The sequence below is a fragment of the Scomber scombrus genome, chromosome 1, assembly GCF_963691925.1.
Source record: "Scomber scombrus chromosome 1, fScoSco1.1, whole genome shotgun sequence".
Lineage (NCBI taxonomy): Eukaryota > Metazoa > Chordata > Actinopteri > Scombriformes > Scombridae > Scomber > Scomber scombrus.
In genome coordinates, this window is record NC_084970.1 from 32,028,843 (window position 1) to 32,054,386 (window position 25,544).

Consider the following 25,544-nt stretch of genomic DNA (forward strand, 5'->3'; position numbering starts at 1 on the left):
GTATAACTAACTTTTAAATGGATATCAAATGTCAAAATATAGGAAATAACACATTTTCCATGACATGTAACTTGTCCTTCACAGAACCCATATCACTACCCACAAACTCTACCGCATGGATTGTAGCCAAAGCAACACATGTTTACACTGTTTGACCTCAACATACAATTACTTCCATGCCGTCTGGCTCTGCCCACTTATCCAATTACTATTAGCCCTGATAAGGTTAGGACCCCGCTGGACCACCCTGGATGTCTACTGCATGGGTGAACATAATACTACTGACTAATGGTTGACACAATGATTATTATGATACTTCCTTTTATATACAACAATACATGTATTTCATTCTTCTTCTTCTTGCTCAACATATATTGACCATTATCATTATTATTGTTATCATAATTATTATTACTATTATTACTGTTGTTGTTGTTGTTGTTGTTATTATTATAACATACCACAGTTTTTTGTTAGACGTATAGAAGTATTATTTTAAAGTATATTCCTTGCCCTAATCAATATTATGGTTGCCAGAGTTCACATTTTCTGAAATCTCTGCAACACTACGTCTAGAGGCTAAATGTGTAGCTGTAAAGGACAAAGGAGTTTCTCTTTAACTTGTTAAAAAATAAACAGAAAATAGAGATGTTTAGGATGTCAGGAAAGACCAAAAAAAAGTTTTACATTTTAATTAAATCAAAATAAGTGTGACCAATACATAAATAAATCAACCAAGAAAAAAAGTACTGAAATAACTGGTTATCTGCCAACATATACTCCAATATAATACATTTGTGATTAAGTCAGCCAACAATATTGACCTGAAAATGATTCATATACTACAGTGTCTGAGTCAACTGAGAGGGGTTTATAGGCTGCAGCTTGGTGGTCGCAAAACTCTCAAATAGATTAACTATATTGCGAGTCCTCACCTAGTCATACAGTGTACAAAGCTGGAGCTTCAAATGAAGGCATTCATTTTAAATAGCTATACAACACTTTATCTGGAGTCCAGAGCAGAACCCGCTGTTGGAGTTTATTTACAGGACAGAGCTGGGAGGAAGTAAGACCTTAATCCTCTTGTTCCAGCGGTTTAATCTGTAACTGTGCGCCTTATCAGTATCTGCTTAATGCAGACAACCCTTCCTCTAAAACCCAGAGATCATAAGATACATACACACTGGGACCCGGAACACCATTTCAACAATTACCTATGGCAGACAACTATTATCCACTAACATATAAAGTCAGAGATCATAATGACCTTCCATGGGGGAAATCACTTGAGTTCTGCTTGCACTGCACCATAAAGACTGAGGGTGAACACTGGTATCTACTATACAATACCCATCACCCTCTTCACAGCCCAGTCTCTAGGCAGAGGAGTATTTTCATTGGTACACTGCTGTCTCGGTCCTGCTCAATAGACAAACTGAGGAAGTGTTTTGTCCCCCAGGCCATACAGCTTCTCTTTGCCACCCATGCTCACCTGAATTCTGCTATTAGGCTGTTTGACTGTCAGTTACTGGCTATGTGAGCCTTAAGGCCTTTACACACTGGGCACATTAACAAATAAATTACACTTAGTGTTGTAAAAGTGAAGAAGGATCAGGTGATTGGTTTGATCATTTTAATCCAAGGTTGAGTATAAGAATATCACTGCTTTTGCCTTGTAACTGGGTCTCTGTGGAAAATGTGCATCTTGTTATCATTAGGAGGCTCCTTACTCTTCCTTTGCCTTGGCCCACATCCAAAGAATGTGGAAGATCTGAGTCTTGGGTGTGGGAACCATAGTAAGGCGTCAATAAATCATTTATCATATAAGTTTAAGATGTGTTTATGTGCAGATATATGGTCTCATGGTCATTTTCTATTGGGTAAAATGGTATAGGCTTATATGTTTTTCCAATTACATATTATTTATTTGTTCCCTTAGAAACTATAATAGTTTAGATTTGCTTTTTTTTGTTAAAGTGATCTGATCTGTGTGTATGCTGTCTCCTTATCATACAATAATTACGGTTTAATCTTCAACCCAGCTGTGTTTCGTGTATTATTTCATATTTGTGTTTAGTTGTTTAGACAGTTTAAACAATTTCCATGGCAGTATTTGTATTGGTTTATATTTAATTGTAACTTGTATTTTATATTATTTACAGTAATTATTATTATTGCACTGTTAATCACCTTGCATTTGCACATAGTCTATCATAATGACAGCTCTCTGTAGCAGTTTTGGTGGCTAGACTATCACTAGTGCTGTGTTTATATTATTGTGTGTACTGCTGTTTTCTATCTATCTATCTATCTATCTATCTATCTATCTATCTATCTATCTATCTATCTATCTATCTATCTATCTATCTATCTATCTATCTATCTATCTATCTATCTATGTATCTATCTATCTATCTATCTATCTATCTATCTATCTATCTATCTATCTATCTATCTATCTATCTATCTATCTATCTATCTATCCAATAATCCACAATACAAAAATCAGTATCATAATTGTGGCTCTACCGCTACTGATTCATCCCTCTCTCTAGGTCTAGATGGTCTTTATTAGAAGCATCTTTTAATACACATGAAGGTTTCAATCACTGGAAATGATTTAGCAATGAAGGTCACATTTTTTCTAATTGGTTCCTATAAGTAACAGAAGAATGCACCTTGTTTTGTTTGGACAGGGCAGTGGGGATAAAAACAAGTATTTTGCTGTGGAGCAGCAAGCCAACCTTGGAGGAGCTTCTTTTTTTTTAAACCTAGTAAACAAGGACAAAAAATGTAAGATGTAACCTCTGTGTGTTTAGGATCAGAGCTGCATGGGGGGGGGGAAGCATTGCACCCAAGAACTTTGAGAGGTGGCCAGAGATTATTATTACTGAAGAAGGTCCCTGTGTCAAAATAACAAAATACCTTTACTATTTCAGTTTTGTGATGACATAATGTACACTTAAATACAAAAACCTGGGGGCAGGTATGATTTCAGCATAGAAACTGTATAGACTGCACACAGAATAAGAGGAAAGGTGGAATCATCAACCACTCATTTTAGTTACAGGGCCCCAAAAGTAATTAATCTGATGTGAGAAAAATCATCGTTGTCATCCCTCCCACACATTTTGATTGATAGGCAGTGTCTGGGAAGTGCATTGTTGAGAGCCGAGCAAAAAAAAGTCAATGAATCATGTACAGTTAAGTTTATCACATGAAGTTTCCTTTAAATGGGGACACATGATGCTATTTTGGACAACATGGAGACAGCAGATGATGTCGTCATGGTCTAGATGTGAATTGTGAACTGATTTGGGGTGCATAAACATGGATGTGACTACAGCTCGGTGGCATTTTGACAAGCAAGGTATAGAACCTCACACTTCCTGCCACCGCTCTTCCTTTCTCTGTCCATCGCCTGTTTCCCCTGAGCTGCTTGCCTGCTTTCATAGAGGTGAAATCAAGTGGAACCACAATTACCGCAGCCTCCTATTGTTTACAGGGCACTGTCTTCACAAAGGACAGGCTTGTCTCCCAGGCACACAACAGGAACGAGAAAGAGAGCAAGAGAGAGAGAGAGAGAGAGAGAGAGAGAGAGAGAGAGAGAGAGAGAGAGAGAGAGAGAGACATGAGTGAGGCAGAGAATGTCCAATAAAAAAGGTGACACATGACATGTTGTGTAAGGTGACATTTTATCCCTCTGAGAACTAAGCTGTTCACTTTATAATATTGAGGGTAAAATTGTAGACTGATGGATGCCTACAGTTATGTTAGGGAAGTTTGTGCTCAGATAAAGCTCAGAGCTATTTGACGTCCATAGAGACTTGCACACAATCACCTGAGGCAAAAAGGGACAAACACAGTTCTGCACTGCTATCAGTGACTTCCTTACATTAAGAGGGAAGGTACATGATGTAACAGTACAGTCACTCACCCCTGAGTGGAAAACATGCAGCAGTATCAACCTGCCATTGTGCATTCATATAAAAAACCCAAATCTTTCCTTCTGCTGTTTGAGTTGATATGCACTAACAGCGGATTTTAGTATAGACCGATAGAGACTAACAAGAAGAGAACTAAATAAGAAGTATTAACTATTTCTAAGGGGCTATGTAGGTTAATAACCAATAATGTTATGTCCACTTTAGAGGCATTTGTATGTTACTTGCATTTAGGTTGCATTTTAGGCTACTTTATATCTAATACAAGACATGTCGTACCTTTTATCTGACAGCTTTAATGTCTAGTTACTTTGCAGATTAAAACATGTAAACAATTAGGCTCAATTAAATGACCAAATAAAAATAGCTGTACCTGACTGCACAGTAATGCATCAGTTATAACAATGTAATAGTAGGGTTTGAAGTTTTGGAAATGTTTGTGGTATTGCAAGTAAATTATATGAATACTTCTTCCATTACTGCTTGGGGAGGCTGTGGATCAGGAGGTAGAGTGGTCGTCCCCCAATCTGAAGGTTGGTGCTTCATGTGTCGATGTTTCCTTGGGCAAAATACTTAACCCCAAATTGCTCCTAATGTCTGCGCCAATGATGTATGAATGTGTGAGTGAATGTTAGTGTCCTCCTGATGAGCATGTTGGCACCCTGTGTGGTAGCCCCTGTCATCAGTGTATGAATGTGTGTGTGAATGGGTGAGTGAGACATGTAGTGTTTGAGTGGTCAAAAGACTAGAAAAGCACTATATAAGTACAGTCCATTTACCATGACAAAGCATACATTTTCCTGAATGAAACATGTAACGAAATGTCTTTTTACAAAACTGTCAATGTGAGCATCAGGCTTAGAAATCCTTCTATAACATTTACATGTTGTTCCTGCAGGGTGTTAACACTAGTTGTGCAAAACAAACTGCCTTGACTTCTAGTATAATACAATTTTATATGAAAATAAAGGTGATGTATGATTGGACTTTTCCTTTTGGTGTCAGTGTTGTCTTTAAAAAAAAATGCCTCATTGTAAAAATAATCAACATGCATGGTAGAAAGTTAAACAACTGAAACCTTAACTGTATGGTATGCCACATGGATCATTGACAATTAATATTAGTATTTACATTCAAGATACTAATGATTTCCTCCCTGGTTTTGCAACTCTATACAATTCACAGCAGCCACAGCAACTTATTCGGCACCTCGTTATTTGGCAGTTACATCATCACCTCCCCACTGGTATTAGGAGGTGATGTAAGTAACAATCAATGTGAAACCTCTGTTATGACTAATGATAAAAGCTTCACAGTTCTGCACACCAGAGCTAATTTCAGCTACTGAATTTCTTCTACTTGCTAATGGCTGATGGAAACAAACTGGTTTCCAGTGTGCCTGTGTGTCCTGCTTAATGCAGTGACAATAATATCATTAACACAAACATTTCCAGATCCGCAGACACAATGAAGAATAACAATACGGCTTTGAGCACAACACTCCAATTACAGGAGCTAATGTGCAATCGTGTTAGCATTGTGAAATATGAGCAGTCGCCACCCTATGCCGTGAACGCTAACTCCGTTTTACATTCACTTAGAGGATCTCAAACCCTTGAGCAATGTAAGAAGAAGTAGGAAGAGGGAGACAGCGAGAGGATTTATCTCTCCCAGCAGATGTAGAGTGCTCCTTGGGCTCTCAGTCAGCAAGCCAGGACAGTTTACAAGCTGCAAAATAGATTGATTGTCCATGGATTCTTGTCCCTGCGTGGCTGCCAACTCTGAGCTAATTAAAGAACACTACTCCAGAGAAACACTAAGCAGCAACCAAGCACATCCTATTCACTCTCGAGAAAACATGCTGCTCACGGTCCCTTCAGACAAAAGACATAGTATACCTGCAGGTGTCACTGTACTATGTTGAGAAATTGCTTAAGATCCACAGGGATGAACTTTGCATTGTGTTGTTAAAAGAAAGTAAATATGTTGGTGAATCCAGTCTCATATTTTGCCTTGACATTCAGCTCTGAGAAGGTTAGAGATGTAGAGGAAACAGAATATTTTTAATCTGAATATTTACTGTAGACGAGCCATTAAAAAACTGAATGGCTGCAATCACTCGTTCCTGTCGATCACACGCTGAGTCTCCCTACCTTTAAAAAAGACAGATGCTGAGGTATTCATCCGTAGGTTTGCATTCATTTCTCTGAAAGCTTTAATTTTGAATGACAAACGATAAAGCATCACAGTCAGAGCTATGTGGCTGACAACTGACGGAAGCTATTTTGCAACATGTGAGAGTCACCGCAGGTTAAGATGAGTCAGTCCCAAAACTGCAACCAGTGTCATATAGGGTTATAACAAATGGAGAGCGTCAAAATACATGTTATAGATCAGATTTAGGTTTTTCAAGCCACCAATTTAGCTAACGTTGTTGAAAGTGTGTTGCTTGTAGAGTTGTTCATGCGTCTCCGTTGCAAACTATCTAGTGTGGTCTGCCTTTGGCGAATGGGAGGAGGGCTATCTGTATCAGCTATATACTTGAACAGCAAGTGGTTTGTCATGTTATGTTATGTTTTAAGCATTTTTTTTGAGCATGCAGTACAGTATTTCATTGTTCTGGATTGTTTCAATCATAATAAACATACATTTGCATAAAGCAAGCATATATATCCACTCCTATGTTAATAAGAGTATTAAAAACTTGAAAAATATCCCTTTAAAGTACATTTAAAACCAATACAAAATGTTTAATTTTTTGAGTAATTAAGTGATTAATTTGAAATTAATTGCGAGTTAACGACAATCATGCAATTAAAAAGTAATAAATATTTGTATCGATTGACAGCCCTAATTGTTATAGATTCAAATTCCAGAAGTTTAAAAAAATGTTTTAAACATTAAATACTGCTTGCACATAAGTATAATCAGCAATAACAATCCATGAATATGATATATTATAAAAGAACATTCTGAGAGGAGTTACTCAAGCATAATATGTACTATTACTTTGAATCAATTAGAGGGTCTGAATATTCTTGCTTCTACTAATGTGCTATACTATTGAGGATGAATTAGAATAACTGTGATAACACTGTTTTAAATTGTGATAAAACACACTTCCATTAACTGTTTGGGCCATGAATGAAGAGTCCATAGCCATGCTACTCTGTGAGGTTATACTTGGACACAGTGGTGCTTTGAGCTAAATGATAACGCCTGCATGCATATGTTTAACATGTATAATCTTTATAATTTGGTCAAAAAACTATGAATTGAGCAAAGGAAATAACCCTCGCCATAAATGTCCACCTGTTGTTGGTGATGGACCAACAAAGACAATAGGATTGATCATCTAGGGAACCTGACATCTGTACCAAATTTCATACATCCAGTTCATCCAAATACATGGTGATATTTCAATTTAGACCAAAATTGTCCCACTGCTATCAAGCCTACAGAAAGCTGAAGAGAAACAGTTGGAATTGAGGGAAAGTGGGAGGTCTATAACCACCTGTAAACATACCCACTTAATACAAGGTTTCTAGCTAATAGTCTACCGGAAAACTGACCTGAAAAGGCCCAGAACCATCATGCAAGTCACCTTCTTTCAGGTTAGCATATTAAAATGTGTATATTCTGCAGAAAAGAAGCTCAAAAGGTGTGCTACCTTTCCCGTTTTCAGGTTTACACTCAAAGTTGCCCATATCGAGTGGATCACAACACTAGTGTATTTTTATAAAGTGCAGATACTTTGCAGGCAAGAGTCGTTTTAAAACTGCTTTCACACAGTGTCACAAATAAAACAAACATGTCACTGGTTCACCAACACAAACAACACATTTCATTGCCTCACTCCTAATTAAAAAATTGGAAGCAAAGATAAAGATAAAGAAAAAAAGTTTTGATGATGACCTCTTTACTGCCTGGTGGCTGTGTGTGCATGTGTGTATGTGGGTCATTATGTAACATGATCTGAAGAATCAATAACATGTTTCCATGCAGACATACCAGTGCAGGAGTATTCGTCCACTCGGATGAAGCCTGGTAGACAGTCACAGCTATGGCTGCCCGGCAGGTTGACACATACTGTGTTGGACTGGCAGTAATGCATCTGGGTCGCACACTCATCGATATCTGAGAACAAAGAAAGCAGATTCAGTGGATTAATGCCTCCGTGATGGTTCTTAATAGACACACTGATGACACACAGAGCGATTCCTCAGGCGACTGATGAAGGGGTTGGGTGTAGTCACTGAACTGTTTCAACACTGTTGCTTTAATCACAGTGGAACGGTAATGTCTTTGTGTCTCACCTTGCTGCTTACTGTTATCATGGTGAGTTACCCATCCAAAAATAGTCCCCAAAATTGCCGTCTTTCATCAATCACACAGAATAACATGGCAACTTTTTCAAAGCACAGTTTGTTTTTTTAGCAAGTTGAGAAGTTAAACAGCAGGAGGTCAACAAAAACAAGATTTTTGGGGATGTTAAGTTGCTCCTTAATTATTGGATGTCTAAGGAAACAACTGCATGAAACAAAGGCAAATGCACCTCATGTTGAGGGTGTAATTTTCAATGTTTTTTAGCGTTTTTAAAATAGCATCCTGACAATTACATTATCATTTGAGACAATTCAAACAAGAAAAAAAAAACATATTTTCTTTAATGAACGCAACTCTAATAACAACAACTATAATTTAGTTGAAGCCATAGACAAGAGGAAGGAAATGAGGAAACAGCAAATAGAAGAGACAAGAAGAGAATATATTCTTGGGGGGATGGTGGAACAAAATAACCTGACAAACTGGAAAGGACAGAACAGAGTAGCATCTTTACATCCATAACGTTCAGCTAATACCATGACACATTACAGCCTTTCTTCATATGCAGAATCTCTCTCTTCCTAATGTAGCTTGAAAGACATTGTATGGGCATTAAAACACAGAGCTCGGGGAGGCATTAGCCGAGTCGGATGACTGCTAATGAAATGGGATCGGAAACACACAAGGGAGGTGTTATGCGGAAGGGCCTAAATATTCAGTGTGTGTGTGCGTGTGCGTCCAGTACAGTAGAGTGTATTTATGTGGGTGTGAGAGAACCGGTTTCCTGAGGTAAAATGGCCTTTCCATCACATAGGGCACTCTGTTTACTACACAAAAAGGTATACTGTGGAGGAACTGTTGGTCTGTGTTATTGAACACACAGCATTCAAAGTTAGTGTGAGAGAGAGAGAGAGAGAGGGAGAGAGAGAGAGGGAGGGAGAGGGAGAGAGAGAGAGAGAGATAGAGAGAGAGAGAGAGAGAGGGTCAAGCAAGCTATGGAGTGAATGAAGAGAGTGACTAGTGCTGGTGAGAATTAGAGCAATAAAGCATTATTTTCTCATAGTTTCACAGCTATTACATTCTAAAGCATGAATAAACACACTGACTCTCTGCTAAGCGTGTGTGTATGAAACACCGACAGCAGAGGAGCAGCACACAGCAGCCCTCTACACCCAGCAGAGGAGGACAAGCACTGAATCAAATAAAAACACAGCAAGGTAACCCAGGTGCTACACTATGAGTCCCAACCTCACACCATGTGCGCTGTCATTTGGCTGGGAGCTACACAACCACAGCCCAAAGGACACAGCAAAATAATAAGACAATAATCAATTACAGGCAGATGGCAGGGTCTCTGCAGATAAATACATTCAGTTGTAGAGGGATTACATGAGTCTATACATTGTTTTTTAGTAAAATTCTGCAAAGTATGCCTTTAAGGGAAAGAGAGAGTGAGGAGAGTATTTCCATATCCTCTCCTTGGATAAATACATTCCAGCTTTGAGCTTTTCAGCTCACACTGTCCCCTTACCACAGAATGAATTTGTATGAAGTATGTAATTGACTTACATGCAACCCCCAGAGGTTTTTTCGTGGCAAATTTCATCCTTGAAAAATGTACAGTAGGAGTGTTGAGTTGCACAATCAAAGAGAGACGGATCATGTATTCAGGCTTACAAAGCCTGGCTGGCCTTCAGCATAAAAAGCATTGATCTGCCACATCAAAAACATGGAACTTATTTGGATGCTTTGAGGCTGCGAAGCAGCACCTGAATCCAATTTCCATCTTGTCCCCAAGCACTACTGCTCCCTAAAAGCTGCTCATTTAACTACCCTTTATTGGCGAAAGGCGCCAAAGCATTGTTCAAGCCTGATGACAGCCAGCCTGTGATGTTGCCAGCACACAGCCTCAATAATTCAGAGTTGAGTGCTCGCTGCTTTTGTCAGCTTTCATTTAAAGTGGGAAAAGCATCTACTGTCAAGTCTGAGGCATGATGAGGCTTTCTGATCTCTTTCGGTCCAAGGTCCCGTATCCCCAGTGTGTGTGTCTGTGTCTGTGTTCGCCCTCTGCTGCCTCCTCTGGGAGCGACAAAGCAGGTGAGGTCTGCTGACAGAACTGGAACTGTCATTTCACACAGGGGGGAATTCATTTTTCTGGATTTGCCGGTGTGTGTCTCTGTGTGTCTCTCTCTCTCGCCCTCCTCCCTAGACCCCAAACCCCCTCTCTACCGCCACCACCGCCGCCGCCTCCCTCTCCCTCTCCCTCTCCATCACTCCCCCTTCTGAGCTCACTTTCTTCATCTCTCTGCTGCTTTATTCATGCTGTGATGTAGGTCAGGGCTGAGGAGGGGAACAGCTAAAAATAAGGCAGGACTCAGTGTGCATGTGTATGTGCACATGTGTGTTTGAGCATGTTATTATGTGTGTGTGCTTTCGCCAGCCCACCCCTTTGTGTGTATTAGGGGGAGAGAGAGAAAGAGAGAGAGAGAGAGAGAGAGAGAGAGAGAGAGAGAGGAGAAGAGAGAGAGAGAGAGAGAGAGAGAGAGAGAGAGAGAGAGAGAGAGAGAGAGAGAGAGAGAGAGAGAGAGAGATAATACCTGGGTGTTGAGTGTCTGGATAGTGTAATGCAGAAAGACTCTTCATTATCTTGTGTGTGTGTTTGTGGGTGTACATGGGCATACATGCAAGTAATCTGCATCACCACTTATGTACAGAGGTTAATGGAAACAGCTTTCTATCCAAGAGCAATATTGTCTCCTGCTGTCTGACTAAAAACTTTTCCTCACTCAATCAACCCAGATTGTGTGTGTGCATTTGTCTGTAAATGTAGTCCAGGACCTCAGCCACTGCAGCTGATCAGTAACTTTGAGTAGCTCATTTTTGGTCCGTTTGATGTTCACTGGCTCAAGCTGCTGCATCAGACTCTGACAGAAAGATGTGGAAACAAATTTGGAGATAAATACCTCTCTGGACTTCAAAAGTGTACAGCAGGTGTTTTTTTCCTTTCTTTTTCTTTTACAAAATATGAAACTTTTGGCGCTTGGTAAATACAAAAAGCCCCTGTGTGTATGTGTGTATGTGTGTGCAGAGACATTTTTAAAAGGCTCTCCTTGACACACAACAAACTCAGAATTGTTCATCAATTTCATTTCCAGCTTTTTAGATTGTCTGCCACTTAAAAGGATGTTTTGAAGAACTTATGAGCAGACTTCTGTGAAATTAGGATGGATAATCAGATGGTGTTTGGCAATGGAACAAATCATTGGTGGTCCTAGATATTCACATTCATATGCAGATCCATCATATTCACATTCATAATAAATTGCTAATCAGCCAAGAAGAAAGGTAAGCCCTTTTCAGACATGGAATATGTAACACTGATGGCTTCATATGTCTGTTAAAGTAATGGCTATTTGTCATTCAGATATTCAATCATTAATGTCATTCAGACACTGGTGACTTTTACGCTAATAAGCCATACAGCATTCAGACATGGCAGGGCATTTACAGAAAGATACCCTTTTTCTTTTTGGTCCTTTCACAGTCTGCATCACTGATGGATTTTAAAACTTGTTTTGCTGTCAGCCTGAAGTCTCACAATCAATGCTCATCCCAGCTTCTTTCAATGAAATCACTGACATCACTACTATCAATGTCATCATTTAATTTTACTAGAGGGCAAATTCTCCCCAATGTTTTAGAAAGTCCGACATGCATGTGGTGGAAATTGTATGAAAACACTAAACATGAATATTAAATAACACACAAGACGCTGCTGGGTTGAAGATTAAACAGTGTTACAATAAGGAGACGGAATACACATAGAGTGAAATCAGCTCATCTCAACGAGCAAAGAGCAAACCTAAACTATTATAGTTTCTAAGGGAACAAAGAAATCATCTGCGATTGGACAACCATATAAGCCTATATGATTTTACCCAATAGAAAATGACCACAGAGCCGAAAGCGTATCTGCATATCAACATCTTACACTGGTCATGGATCCCCAAAGTTAGGGCCTTCAGTCATACATTATCATTATCATTATTGTCACACCCAAGATCCCCCTGGATCATGGGTGTGAGGGTAAACTACTTAGTTTACTTATTACTCCATCACTGAACAAAAGAGTTTTAAAGAGAACCAAAGCTGTAATTGAAAGACAAACAAGCAGAAAAAAAGTGCCATGACTTCTATGTGGTATTGTGTTATATTGAGTTTTATCTGGATATAAGCCAAGGCAAAGGAAATGTATGGGTCTCCTAATGATAACAAAACACATATTGCACAAGATATATTTTTACAAGGCAAAAGCAGGGATCTGACAGTCAGTCAGCTCATTAAAAGTGTCTTTTTTTCAGTGTTTTCTGGTTTACAAAACGTATTTTGTGCATAAGAGATGATGAATGATACATTTTATTACAGTGATATTAGGAGGCAGAACAAGACATGTATCTCTCTGTCTTTGTACATGTTTTACTTTGTGCTGCTGACGACTTTACTTCACAAATATAACACAGCAATCAGCAGACCTCTTTATGCCTCATTCCATGTTTTCTATTTTTCGTACACAGAAGTTAATCTCACCCAGCAATTACGCACCATCATAATTGAGGCTTGGAGAGCACATCATTGTGTGTGTGTGCATAAACACCCATATAGACTGTGTTGAAATAGTGATTGGATATTTCATTTATTCAATGCACTCGGTGTGAACAGCTAAAAATGTTATACTAATGATCATGTTTATAAGTAAGTCTCATTCACTGCACAGCAAGTCTGCAATAAAAATAAAAATATATGAAATTACAACAAGTTCTTGACTTAACTAAATGATGGAGGACTGTCGACTGCAAACAGGACTGTGTTGGGCAGTTAGCATTGTGACTGGTCCAGAGTAGGTGCTATATACAGTGAATAAATTGTAATTACTTATAATCAGTGTAAACCAGGATTAAAAGTTCCTATTCATTAATTACATTATTTATCATTATAATTACATTAAACCCAGTAGTGAGGGTCCATTTGCTTCTTGATGTCGTTGGATCAGAGGATCAACACTCATCCAAAAGAGAAGGAAAACACCTTCAATAACTCCAAAGTGTATGTCCTCTCCTCTTACATTCAAGACAGTCAGTGAACAGCTCCAGTGTGTTGGCTACATGTGCTTACTAAACTTGAAAGTGGTCTGGCGTCTACTGCTGTTCAATAATTATCACAGTAATGTATTAACTTTATCAATGAGTAATATGAATAATAACTTGTTATATTCTTGAAGCCAGATGTTGTTTTCTAATATATCAGACCCTAAGCAGGAACACAGTCATGGCTGCAGCACATACACAACACCCATTATTCAGCAATGTACAAAGAAGTGTTTTCCATTTATTTATTTTTTCCTGGACATAAACATGGGCATATTGTTGAAATGAAACTAAAATTCAGTCACACTTGAAAGCTTTTACCTGCAATGTGTGAAGAGTTATAGGCAAAGGTGTTTGCATGTAGGCTTACATCTGGCAGCTTATATCTGACAGCTGTATCAGCTGCTGTCCTAGCCAAAGAGAGATTGAATGGATCCTTGATGACGACATAATAGGCGCTGTCTCTCGCTTGCTTCACTTTCATAAGAATCAAAACATGCATATTTTGCTTTGTTAAGCTCTACAGTGTTGTCAGCTGAACTCAAATTAATCCCAATATCATTGTCCCCACAAGCATCCTGCTGTCTCTCTGGTGCAAATACTAATAAAATCATAGCATTAAAACATTAAAAAAAAAGGTTTTAATGCTATTCAATACACTGACACCTCTTTGATTTAATCACACTCAGCTTGCCTGTTTACATGCATATATAGTTTTTATTGATCATCAATCTCAAGTTAAGGATTTCAGTTGGTTATTGTCACCTCACTGCAATACTTTATTGGATATTGGTTTAGAAACTTTAGTTGCTTTGGTGATGTGTTTTTAGAAACTTTAGTTGCTTTGGTGATGTGTTTTTTAAGGTTTTTATTTCTTCTTGCGTGTGTCAGGTGATTGGAAGGCAGTAGAGCATAAGGTAATGAAGTTCTGAAGTGAAATGAAGGGAGAGAAATGTTTTTATGGCCATGATTATGAATAAGGAAACTGGCTAAGCCTTTACTGATAGCCGTTTTGCACCATACACTGCATACTGCTAAAGTTTAAATAATAAAAACATCATTTGTAACGATTTTGTAAAAGCAGAAATAGAGTTTTCAATTCAATTTGGAAGAAGGTAAAGGTACTTTATTTATCACATGTACAGTTGTAAAGTGAAAATCAGTCTCTGCATTTAACCCATCCTATGTATTGGGAGGAGTGGTTCTATGTCAGGACACTGACAAGAGAATTAATCTAGCATATATGTATTTTGACAATGAGAGGAAACCAGAGCACCGGAGGAAGCCCATGCAAGCACGAGCAGAACATGCAAACTCCACACAGAAACACCCCGGCCCATCTGCATATTGAACCCAAGAAGGCAACAGTGCTAACCACCAAGCCACCGCGCCGCCCTCCAAGCCACTATGCTGCCCTTTTTTTGTCCTCAAAATCAAAGTCAAACATTAAAAATCCAGTGTCCATTAATATCAAATGTAAAATTGAGTCTAATTTAAATAAGGATATCATTGATATTGTCAACATGACTGTAAATTGCTTAGCCTATTTATATTTTTGTTTAATAGAAAGGAAAATAATAGGATACATTATAGGCTATTTACTTGTCTAATGGTCAGTGATTGATATTGTTAATGGTTGGACCTTTACTTTTTGACAGATATGCAGTACCAGTCAAAAGTTTGGACACACCTTCCCATTCACATCAATGAGAAAGTGTGTCCAAACTTTTGACTGGAACTGTATCTGGTGAGATTTCATTAACTATGATCATAGGGCCATTAGGACATTGTAGGCAACTATTGGCTCTTGACAGGATCTTTGGCCATGTGATGCTATGTATTAGATTCAGTTAACATTTCCAAAACTATAGTCTATATTCTGTTTATATATTATACACAATTTCCTAGAGAATAAGTTATCAGCTATTATCAGTAGGCATATTTTCAACCATTGACTGCCAGAACTATTCCACACTTCTATTAGTGTAACAGTGGCGGAAAGTTTTCAAGGCAATTTCAAAGGAATTTCAGCTTTTGTAATAGGTAGATAGTCCTCAAAATATGCCGATGTGTATAATTTAGTTATTGGAAAAGTTTAGACTTTGAGAAATTACATGAGTGTGTGTTAGCTATTAAGTTTGATTAAAGCCCTTTTTTAAACAAATAAATCCTATTTCTTTTTAGAAAAAAGCTTTTATACCATTTTTTCTCAAATTGAGTGAACAAGACCATTTTTTTCTTTAAAAGAACCCCAGTTTTTCATTTTCCAATTTCCTTTTCAGAATAGTACATTGCCTGAGATGAAGGTATGTTGTATCAGCAGTTGAAAAGACAGCAACACATTATGTAGCCCCTAATAGGTTTTTTTCCTCTGTCACTTTTAGCCATGCTGAGTGAAACCATGCCATGTCTGACCATACACGATTCAACTTTCCATTACCAGTTTAAACTTGCTGAGTGGTGCATCACACTCGGGACGGACCATCTCCAGTCCCGTTTTACCCACTTCTTCCCCTCAAACAAGCATGTGTTGTGAGACTCAACTCCTGTCTGAGCTGGAGACCAGAAAGAAATCTGTTTTAAGAAGTCTCTGTGTGGGTTCAGCTCTCAGTACTTTTGTAGTTTCTAAGTGAATCTCTGTGGTTTGAAGTGTAGTTTCTCTCCTGTGTTCCTGTTCATACTTTCTAATATGTGCTTTATTTTACCGTTGCCTGATCACTTTCTGTCATATCTGAGCCATGTTGAGTTACTGTAGCTTAGTTTCCTACTGCCTCATATTAAAAGCTGACAAACTAACAGAAAACCTTCATTGTCAAGAGCTTAAAGGAAGTAAAATGTGTTTACCAGCCACGCCTTTGACTACTAGTCACAACCACGATGTACACAGCCTGCTGCTTTTTGAATTAAGACAAGTGCACCATCAGTTAAAGACACACATTCAAGCAGGTAGCCCTGTTGAAATGGATATGTACAAGCTTAGTCTGATGCGCCGAGTCAAACTGAGCTAAGCCAAGCCAGCACACAAAGTTGCACATTTTGACTTCTGAAGGAGGAAAGTGAGCTTGGATATCTCCTACTATGCCCCATTTGTCCTGCATTAGTGGGCATTGGACCACTGGCACAAACTTGAAAAGAACTGCAGTATTGTTCTTTAATATGGATTGAGCCATTAAATGGGCCAAATGATTTTCACGAAAGGGGTTTCATCGCCATGGTGAGAGTGTGCAGAGGCTTCAGATGGGTGAACTCAATGACAAAACCCTCTTATCTTTCAAAGCTGCAAACAAATAAGACACAAAAACAAAACAACAATCAACATGTAGCATGAGACTACACCTCTTTCTGATGCTGCGTGTCCCCTTTGGGAGCCAGAGGAGAAAAAGAACCACTGATGCATGTAATTAGAGGGCTATTAGAGAGCAGCGGCTCTTATCGCCATCCTTGTCCTTCTAGAAGACGCATACAGAGCAGGAAGTGCTCTGGTTGAGGAGATTAGAGCGTGCTAAGGAACGCACGTAGGTAGGAGTACTGAAAGATGGTATGGTTCCATATCAGGAAAAGTGAGCAGGGCGGTTTTATCTGCCAGTCAGTCTGTAGCGCCAATGAGGAGCTGCCATTCAATGCGCTGCACAGTGACAGACTTTCAGACAGACACTCTGAAGTCAAACTGTGACAGAGTCCTTCTGTTAGACGGAGCGTAACAGTTTACCTAGATGACAGGTGCTCTGAGTGTGTACAGGATGTTCACACAGGTATACTTACTGCAAAGCTGAGAAGAGTACACCTGGGTGCCCGCTACCTGAAATAAATCCATATATCAGCGAGAGAGAGAGAGAGAGAGAGAGAGAGAGAGAGAGAGAGAGAGAGAGAGAGAGAGAGAGAGAGAGAGAGAGAGAGAGAGAGAGAGAGAGAGAGAGAGAGAGAGAGAGAGAGAGAGAGAGAGAGAGAGAGAGGCAGCACAGTGTGAGCCTTTCCCCACATTTTAACAGATTACTGCACTAAGGTCTTATTGTTGCAGGGGAAATCCTTAAAGCAAACTGAAATTGCTTTGTCAAAGCCCAGAGATATTTATCACAGAAGGCAGACACAATCCACTACAGCAGTGTCTGTTTCACAATGAAATACTATCTGCATGGATAATGAGTCAGAACTACAATCTAACTCATCCAGACAGCAATACAAAGCAACATATAACGCAAAATTTGAAACACGGATCACCTGATGTGGATACAATTGGATTGAGGGGCATTACACGTTCAACTAATAGTTAAAGTCATGCACTATAGGTCAAGAAGCCAAGTTGTAGACTTATACTCTGGAGGTCAATCAATCAATCAATTAATCAATCTTTATTTATATAGCGCCAAATCACAACAAAAGTCATCTCAAGGTCTCAAGGCATTTTAGATGAGTTTAGGTACTGTGATACTGTGACGATCACCTACTTCCAATATCAGGGCTTCAACAGACTTGTTGAAACCTGGCCAGTTAACATGCCCAGCCTCTCAGGGTCTACATAATGTTGACTGAAGGCAGTGTTTGCTTGGGTATTTGGAAGAGTGACATGGGGAATAACTAAAACAGACTTTCTGACTGTTTGAATTGGACTGAATTATTGTCCCAGCTTGTGAATACTTGCACTCACCTGCTGATTGAACTCAGCAGCAATTCACACACGTACCTTCTTCTGCATCACTTTTTCCAATTATCTCTAAATAATAATGCAAGCTGGCATAATTGTTGAAATTAAAATTGTTGTGTTTTCTTATATTTTCTAAGGTTTGACTTCTAAGAAATTGTAGATATTTCGTCACACTTGACGCAACACTGCCATTGAAGCCAAGACCAAAAATCTATCATACTATTTGTGCCTTATCATTCAACTCAACAACCTCATTTTTTTTTTACTTCGGTACAAGAGACCATTAAACATGGTATAAAGAGTAGAATATAATGTTTACAGGTAGCCTGATTTTCTTGTGTGTGTTAGATACCATTTGTGACAGGAAGGGAGAATCTATCAGCTCATATCAGTCCAACTGTCGCTCAAAACTTGATCCAGACTTTAGTTAATCTCTCCTGTCTCGCCACACAGTCTCTGTCACTGCCAACACAGAGGTGACTGGTGTAGTTGAGCAGTGAACACAGACATTGGAGAAGGTAGGAATTTGAGAAAAGTCTTTTTCATTTGTGTAATTACACAATTAGCTTGTCAGAATATCCAGTAGAATACAAAAATAATCAATAGTTGCTGGCTTTATTTGAACCTACAGGCACAGTTTTCCTTGAGCTTGTTAGAAAACACACACATACAATGCAGGTTCTTACAAACGCACAAACTAATCACAGACACAGGCTGGGATGCACACATGGGGATCCTCCAGCAGGCACACAAACACAAAAGTTGTTCAAGTGACAGGCTGATAATCAGGAAGCGCTGCAGATGCTGTTGAGTATGGAGATGGGGAAAGAAGCTGAGAGGTAAACACAGATGTTGACATAGCAGAATAGACACAAAGGCTGCCAAAAGTTGGGCTGAGCCAGATACTCATGTTTTACCAGTACTTTATTTTTTATTTTTTCAGGACACAAGTACCATTTGAGTACTGTAGACCAATACTTGTAATCAGAAAAATACACTGCATGTGATTAGCAAGGAGAAATCAGTGTACCTCTGCTTTCTGAACCACAGATTAGGCTTGATTTTTCAGCCCAAACCTGACTGATTGTTCCTTCAGACCTGACAACACAAAACATTTTAAAATTGACAAAACACACCAAACAAGTCCTCCAGCTAAAGTGATGAAATGGGTGGTTCGTCAATAGCAAAGTTTCTGTTCAAATCCAACCAAATTTCCAGAAAATGCTAACTGGTGTGCGTTTCTATCCACTAATGTGATGCAAATAATACAAATTGGGCTAATAAATACAATCATTTACTTGCACTAATTCTTCAGTCTGGTGCTGTTAACCTTTACATACTTCTCATATTCAGGTATTTCACAGTGTCAACGTATAATTAGTCTCCATATACTGTATAATTTAGGAACCACAAATCATTCATGAATGACCTCATCAGTCATTGATAAATTGGTGATTAATCCTTGATGAAGCTTTCAGAGAGCAGAGAGAGTGCCTTCTTTATTTGTTTTTAATAAATATGAGTCAAAAACACAGTGTATGTAAATGTGTATCAGCACATCAACATTTTTAGAAAAGTGAAATATTTATAATTTTGTGTATTCTGGATCACATCAGGATAAGTAATCAAATGTCTGACCAAAAAAAAAAAAAAAGTTAAGGTGTTTTTTTTCTTTTCTTTAAAATGTAAAAAATGGGTCAAATTAGACCCTGAACAGTATGTAAGGGTTAAACCAGAATAAGACAAGATAATGTAACAAGATGATGTAGTCAGTCAGAGCTCAAACGATGAAAAAACATGTGGCTAATGTATGGAAATACAGCATTTGTCTGTTTCATGTATTCATTTGAGGAACAATACAATCTCCTTATTGGTCATCACAAATCTATTAATATAACTTTTCCACCTCAGCCAAACATAAAAACTTGTTTTCAAATTTCCGACATTTTCAAATTAATAAACAAATTTAAACCATGCATTAAATGCATACATGTATCTATAAATACACAGTTAAATCTCACTGATTTGACACTGTGTCCAATGCTCTCTTTATATTCACTGGACAATGTCACGAATCAAGTTTGCATTCAGTGCATCATCGCTACGAGACATGGCCCAGTCTGCTTCAACATCAGATCATCCATCATGATTAAGAAATGAAATTGACTTTTTTTTCTGAATATTAAGAGATTAACAGGAGTAATGAAGCCTTCACAAAGCACTTATTATCCAACGTCACACAGACACAATCTTTAAACTTCGTCCTGCTGATTAAACCCAGTTTAAAACAACCAGAACCATAAATATGAATTACAGAAGTTGCTGACAAAAAGCAGGCTCACAAAATGTGCTCTAAAACTTCCTCAGCTGGTAATGTGGTGAAAATATATCTGCATTACCCACAAATAAGCCCCCGAAAGGCAGACGCAATTTTTTGACCTATTACTGTCAGTCTGATGCATGCTCGAGTGTGTATTTTGCTTAAATCAGTCACCCTCTGTTTCCATCAGATCCATCACAGTTTTTTTTTTTTTTTTGGGGGGGGGTTTCTCACCAGCCCTGGCCAGCATACATTACTATTCTATCAGCTGAATCAGTCCCACACACACATGCACAACCTTGATTGTCCCTGTGCGCAATACTTTTGGTAGGTAGCAGCAGCAGATGGCTGGAATGGACTCTCATTGTATCAGGTTACTGCAACATGTATGCATGCAAGCACACACACACACACACACACACACACACACACACACACACACACACACACACACACACACACACACACACACACACACACACACACACACACACACACACACACACACACACACACACACACACACACACACACACACACACATACATACATACATATATACATACAATATCTACACACACACATACATTTTTGTCATCAACATAGTATTATGCAGGTCCAGATATGAGGTATGTGCCAGATTATTAGCCAGATTCAACTATTAATGAACAGTTGCTAGGTAACGGTGATGCCTCGCAGCTAACAACCTAATTGACATCCCATCAGTCACCGTTCTCCTTGTAGCTGACGGGGAAAAAGAAGGAAAAAAATAAAGCTAGATGAGGAGGTGCAGAGCTGCTGTGCTGAGAGTTTCATGTTTTTTGGTTACTATGATAAATTAACAACAAAACAAAAACAAAAAAAAAGTTCCATCTTTTTGACTGCACATCATGGAAAATGACGAGAGGAAGATGAAGAGAGACAGATAGACAAACATGAACAGGGGCAGAAACAGACAGAGAGGAAACAGAGGGAAAACAACGATAGAAACAGAGGGAAAAGAACAAAAACAGACAGAAAAAAAGATGGAGAAACAGAGGAAGCATGGACAGAAAGTGAAAGAGACAGAATATCCCTACAGAAGCAGAGATGAAGATACAGAAAGAAGCTGTGAGAGATCAAGGAAACAACAATTCAGTTGTTGTGACTTCACCGATGACAGGCAGTAATCATTTGACAGGAGAACTTGATATTACGGTATAAATATTTGACAACACAGTGTGGAGTGCTTAATTAGCTTCATTGTTATTCCCATCCAGAGGCAGATGCTACCTGGAGCAGATGCTGACAAAATACTCGCGTGAGGGCACAAAGTGTAAAATGTGGATGTCACATTAGGTTTTATCTTGAGTTCTGTTTTAATTTGGAAGTCACGGTGGATGTTAGAAAATCAGTTCTAAAAATTAGCTGCTCAAAAGTGTTTGTGAGTTTATGTGGGAAGTTGGAGCAAAAAGGAAAAGAAAAACTGAAAAGAGAAGTTAACTCTGTGGATTATTCGTTTGCAGATCCTGGGAGTAACTAACTGTAGCGACGTGTTGATGGTTGAAATGAATATGTTATGGTACATTACATAGAGTTTCAGTTCACATCCGCGAGAAGCCAAACAATGAGCGTGTGTCATGGTTAAAACATGAGCTTTGATAGTTTTGTGCTTTCTGGTACTTTTCCATGATTTAGCTCCTTCATTGGTTGCATCAAAGTTAAAGTAATCCAATCAAGTTGTAATTAGAATTGGAGATTTTATCTTAATTATTTCATTACTATGTCTGTAAAGAATTAAAAGCACACCAAATTGCTGATAGATTAAATAGAGTGCAATCATATCATAACATATTACAGTAGGTAATGTTGAAAATAAAACATTGGTTTAATCATACTTTATCTTGCAGTTTGGTGTACTTTAATGTGTACTAATAATAATTCAACATTTTAAGACATCATTTTGCATGATTATGTGAACATGAGACATAATTATAATATAAAATGAAAATCTAACATTGTGATTATAAGTGTGATTTTACTGATATCACCCACCCTGACAGCTAAATCCTTTTCAAATCAACAATCTAAGAATATTTAGTTTTTGGGGTGAAACTAAAAATACATTTTAAGCAAGACGTTATGCTCCATTTTGTCTCCTTAGGATTTTTCACAGACTCTTACATTTTTAATTGAGTTTGTAAATGTTTTTACATGCCCCGTTGCTGCTGTGCCCCATTTTCCTGAAAGGTAGATGTGTCAGCATGGGAGCCCAGCGGGAGAAACAGCAAAGTGACGATAGAGTAGCTGAAGGGGAGGATGGAAGAAGTAGCACTCTCTCTTTCCCTCTCACACACACATGTACATATACACACACACACACACAATGAGTTATTTGTCCCCGTGCCCGGGGCTGTTGGGAGGGCAGAAGCAGCAGATGGTCTGCAATGGCTCTCATTGTCTCAGAATGCAGCAACAGGGAGCAAGGCGTGCCCTGTTCAGCCCTGGCCTCAAGACGCCATCGCCACGTCCTGTGTCAGTGTCACAGTCAACCTCTTCCCAATAATTAAGGCCAGCCCCTCTGGTTCCACCTGACAGCAGAGAGCAGCTGGAGGACAGCGGAGGAGGAGGAGAGGTCGAATCCTCCAGACAGATGGCAGTGGAGCTGCTCTCATGTTCCAACACGTGCATAAAAACACACACATACATGTCCTCAGGTTGCATGAAGACACTTTTCTATTACAGCCTAACCCTCTAAGGATCAGTTTGACATTTTGAGAAATACACATATTTACTTTCTTGCTGAGAATTAGGTGAGGAGGTAGATGCTACTCTCATATTTGTTGATTAAATATGAAGCTACAGTCAGGAGGCGCTTAACTTAGCTTAGCATAAAGACTTCATCATCATGAGGTTGCTTAGCCTCACAGTTTTGTCAGTTTCCTTCAAATTTTTTACCTCAAACGTTAAAGTTTTGCGATGGTTGTTTGTCCTTTTGGGTTAAACATAGAAGAGGGAGAAAACAGTTACTTTTTTCTGTCTTCAAATAAAATGATTAAGTGCATCTCACAACAAAACCTTGTCCTGTTCTGCACACAAATTCTTTCAAAAAAATCATCTTATAAACAAATTTGGATTCTCAACCTCAACAACAGTGACTCGTGTTAGGATATGGATCAAAAGAAACAAACAAATGTAACAGACGATGCGGACAGTCTAGCTCCTGTCTTTGTGACAACTGCATCAAACACATGTTCACTGCCGTTTCTCTACATCACAGGTCTTCCTATTTTTTTAAGACAGCATGTTGACAACTAACTTTGGTGATACACCAATCATACAGGAGGTACCACATCTGTTTCTGGCAACATCTACGGTTGTCATCTGCTCTGCCAGCTGCAAGACAGCCCACTTCCAAAAAAACAGAGCGGAAGATGCATCATAATAAGTCTTGGGAAATCGTGTGTATGACCTGTGTATATGAACAACATGTTGTTTAACAGATGCATGCAGATGCATCATACTGCTCAATTTATGCTCATTATACCACAAAGTGTGTTTAATCAAGATTGAAGCTTATTGATTTTACAGCATGTATTGATTTGATTTTACTTACAGTATATTTTACTGTAGTATCTCCAGTTTCAATAGATAGACTTATTTAATTTCATTTTTTCCGAGTACAGACACAAATTCAACCTTTGGGACTGATGGAAAACATGCTGCATGAATGATCCATCAAGGAATAGAAGTATTGTCTTTGTTTCCCTGGAGGGAACTAAAAAGTTACCGCTTCTCATCCTGAGGCTGATCCTTCTGTCATTTCACACACATTAACTCTGATAAAGTCAAGCTGTTAATTGTTTGTACGGGTTTTCAATAACTGTCATGTAACTGTCTCTTCACTCTTTCAGATGTAAGCAGTTCACATGAAATTTCACATTATCTTCGCTTTAAAATATAATCTGAATTCAGAGGCTTGATTTCATAAATATCTTCCTTATTCAAACTCTCACAATGTCACAATGTGTCTTCATTATTATGCAAACTCTTTCAGATTTCCTTATTTCTATTATTTTACTCAGTAAGACCTTGTTATGTTGACACTGACTAACTTCAGTCATCCTCAAATTCATCTGTTTCTGGATGAATCTTTACAATATTGTCTTGAATGAATGCAAGTGTGGATGGATGGATGCTTTTTCAGAGAACTTTGACTAATGTTTGCATACAAGAAAGGACAAACTGTTTAATATTATAGAACCCTCCCCAAATTACCACCATTTTTTAAAAAGCTCACTAGTAAACAACTTTCAATGATACATTTTGTCACATCATGGGTGCACAATAATGATGTATATTTTTAATGCCACAAGCAAAGAAGCACATTTTTTGAATTTCTTTTTTTTTTTTTTTTTACAGCATCCATGCATTCCTTTCCCATCAAAATGATCTTTGCCCCTCTAACCTGACACAGACAATTGGATTAATGCAACTTAAATGTTCAGTGCGATGGACGAGAAGTTGACACTTTTTAGGATTATGGTGACCTAAAGAAAGAAAAACTAATGAAATGATAATTGGTAGAGGACAGCTAGAAATGAATTGTGTATCCACCTGCAGTGTAATAGTCACAGCCCCTCCAACCTTCTGTATTCAATTTCTCATTAATTTCTCTCTCTAAATCTCTTATTTTGCCTCTAAGTTTATCCAGAGGTGACTTGCAGTCTGCCTTGGCTCGTCTACCCGTGTCCTTTTACCCGCCACAGCTCTATCTACCTGTGCTGAGCAGACCCTGCTTCCCTTACTCTGCCTGCACTGATGCTATCAGCTACTGATTCACTGTAGCCGCCTCAACTCTTATGATTGATACAGAATCCCGATGCCCCGAGCAGCTGACATTCAACGCAGTCTGAAGGACAGCTAGGGAAATGAGGAGCATATAATGGAATACGCCGCCAGCACAAACAGGAGGAAGAGCCACTTGTAATGTGATCTGCTCCAGTGCTTAAATATCAAGTGCAATTAAATGCCATAGACAGTGGGACGGAGACAAGCTGCATGTGTGTCTGGAAACAAATTTGCTCTCAATTGGCAGTGACATCTTTTATACAGTCAGCTATCATTTACTGTGTGGGAGTGAAACAGCAGGTCTGCCGTCGCTGCCCTGTCGGGGGGGAAAATAGTCT

General features: G+C 38.7%; 1 protein-coding gene across 1 annotated transcript in view; it reads right to left on the reverse strand.

Moving 5' to 3' along the window:
• LOC133996859 (protein kinase C-binding protein NELL1-like) overlaps positions 1-25,544 on the reverse strand; it is a 251,799-nt gene that overhangs the window by 69,330 nt on the left and 156,925 nt on the right. Inside the window, exon 13 of the mRNA XM_062436724.1 lies at positions 7,956-8,081. Coding sequence (XP_062292708.1) covers positions 7,956-8,081 — 126 coding nt within the window. The remainder of the gene's footprint in view (positions 1-7,955; positions 8,082-25,544) is intronic.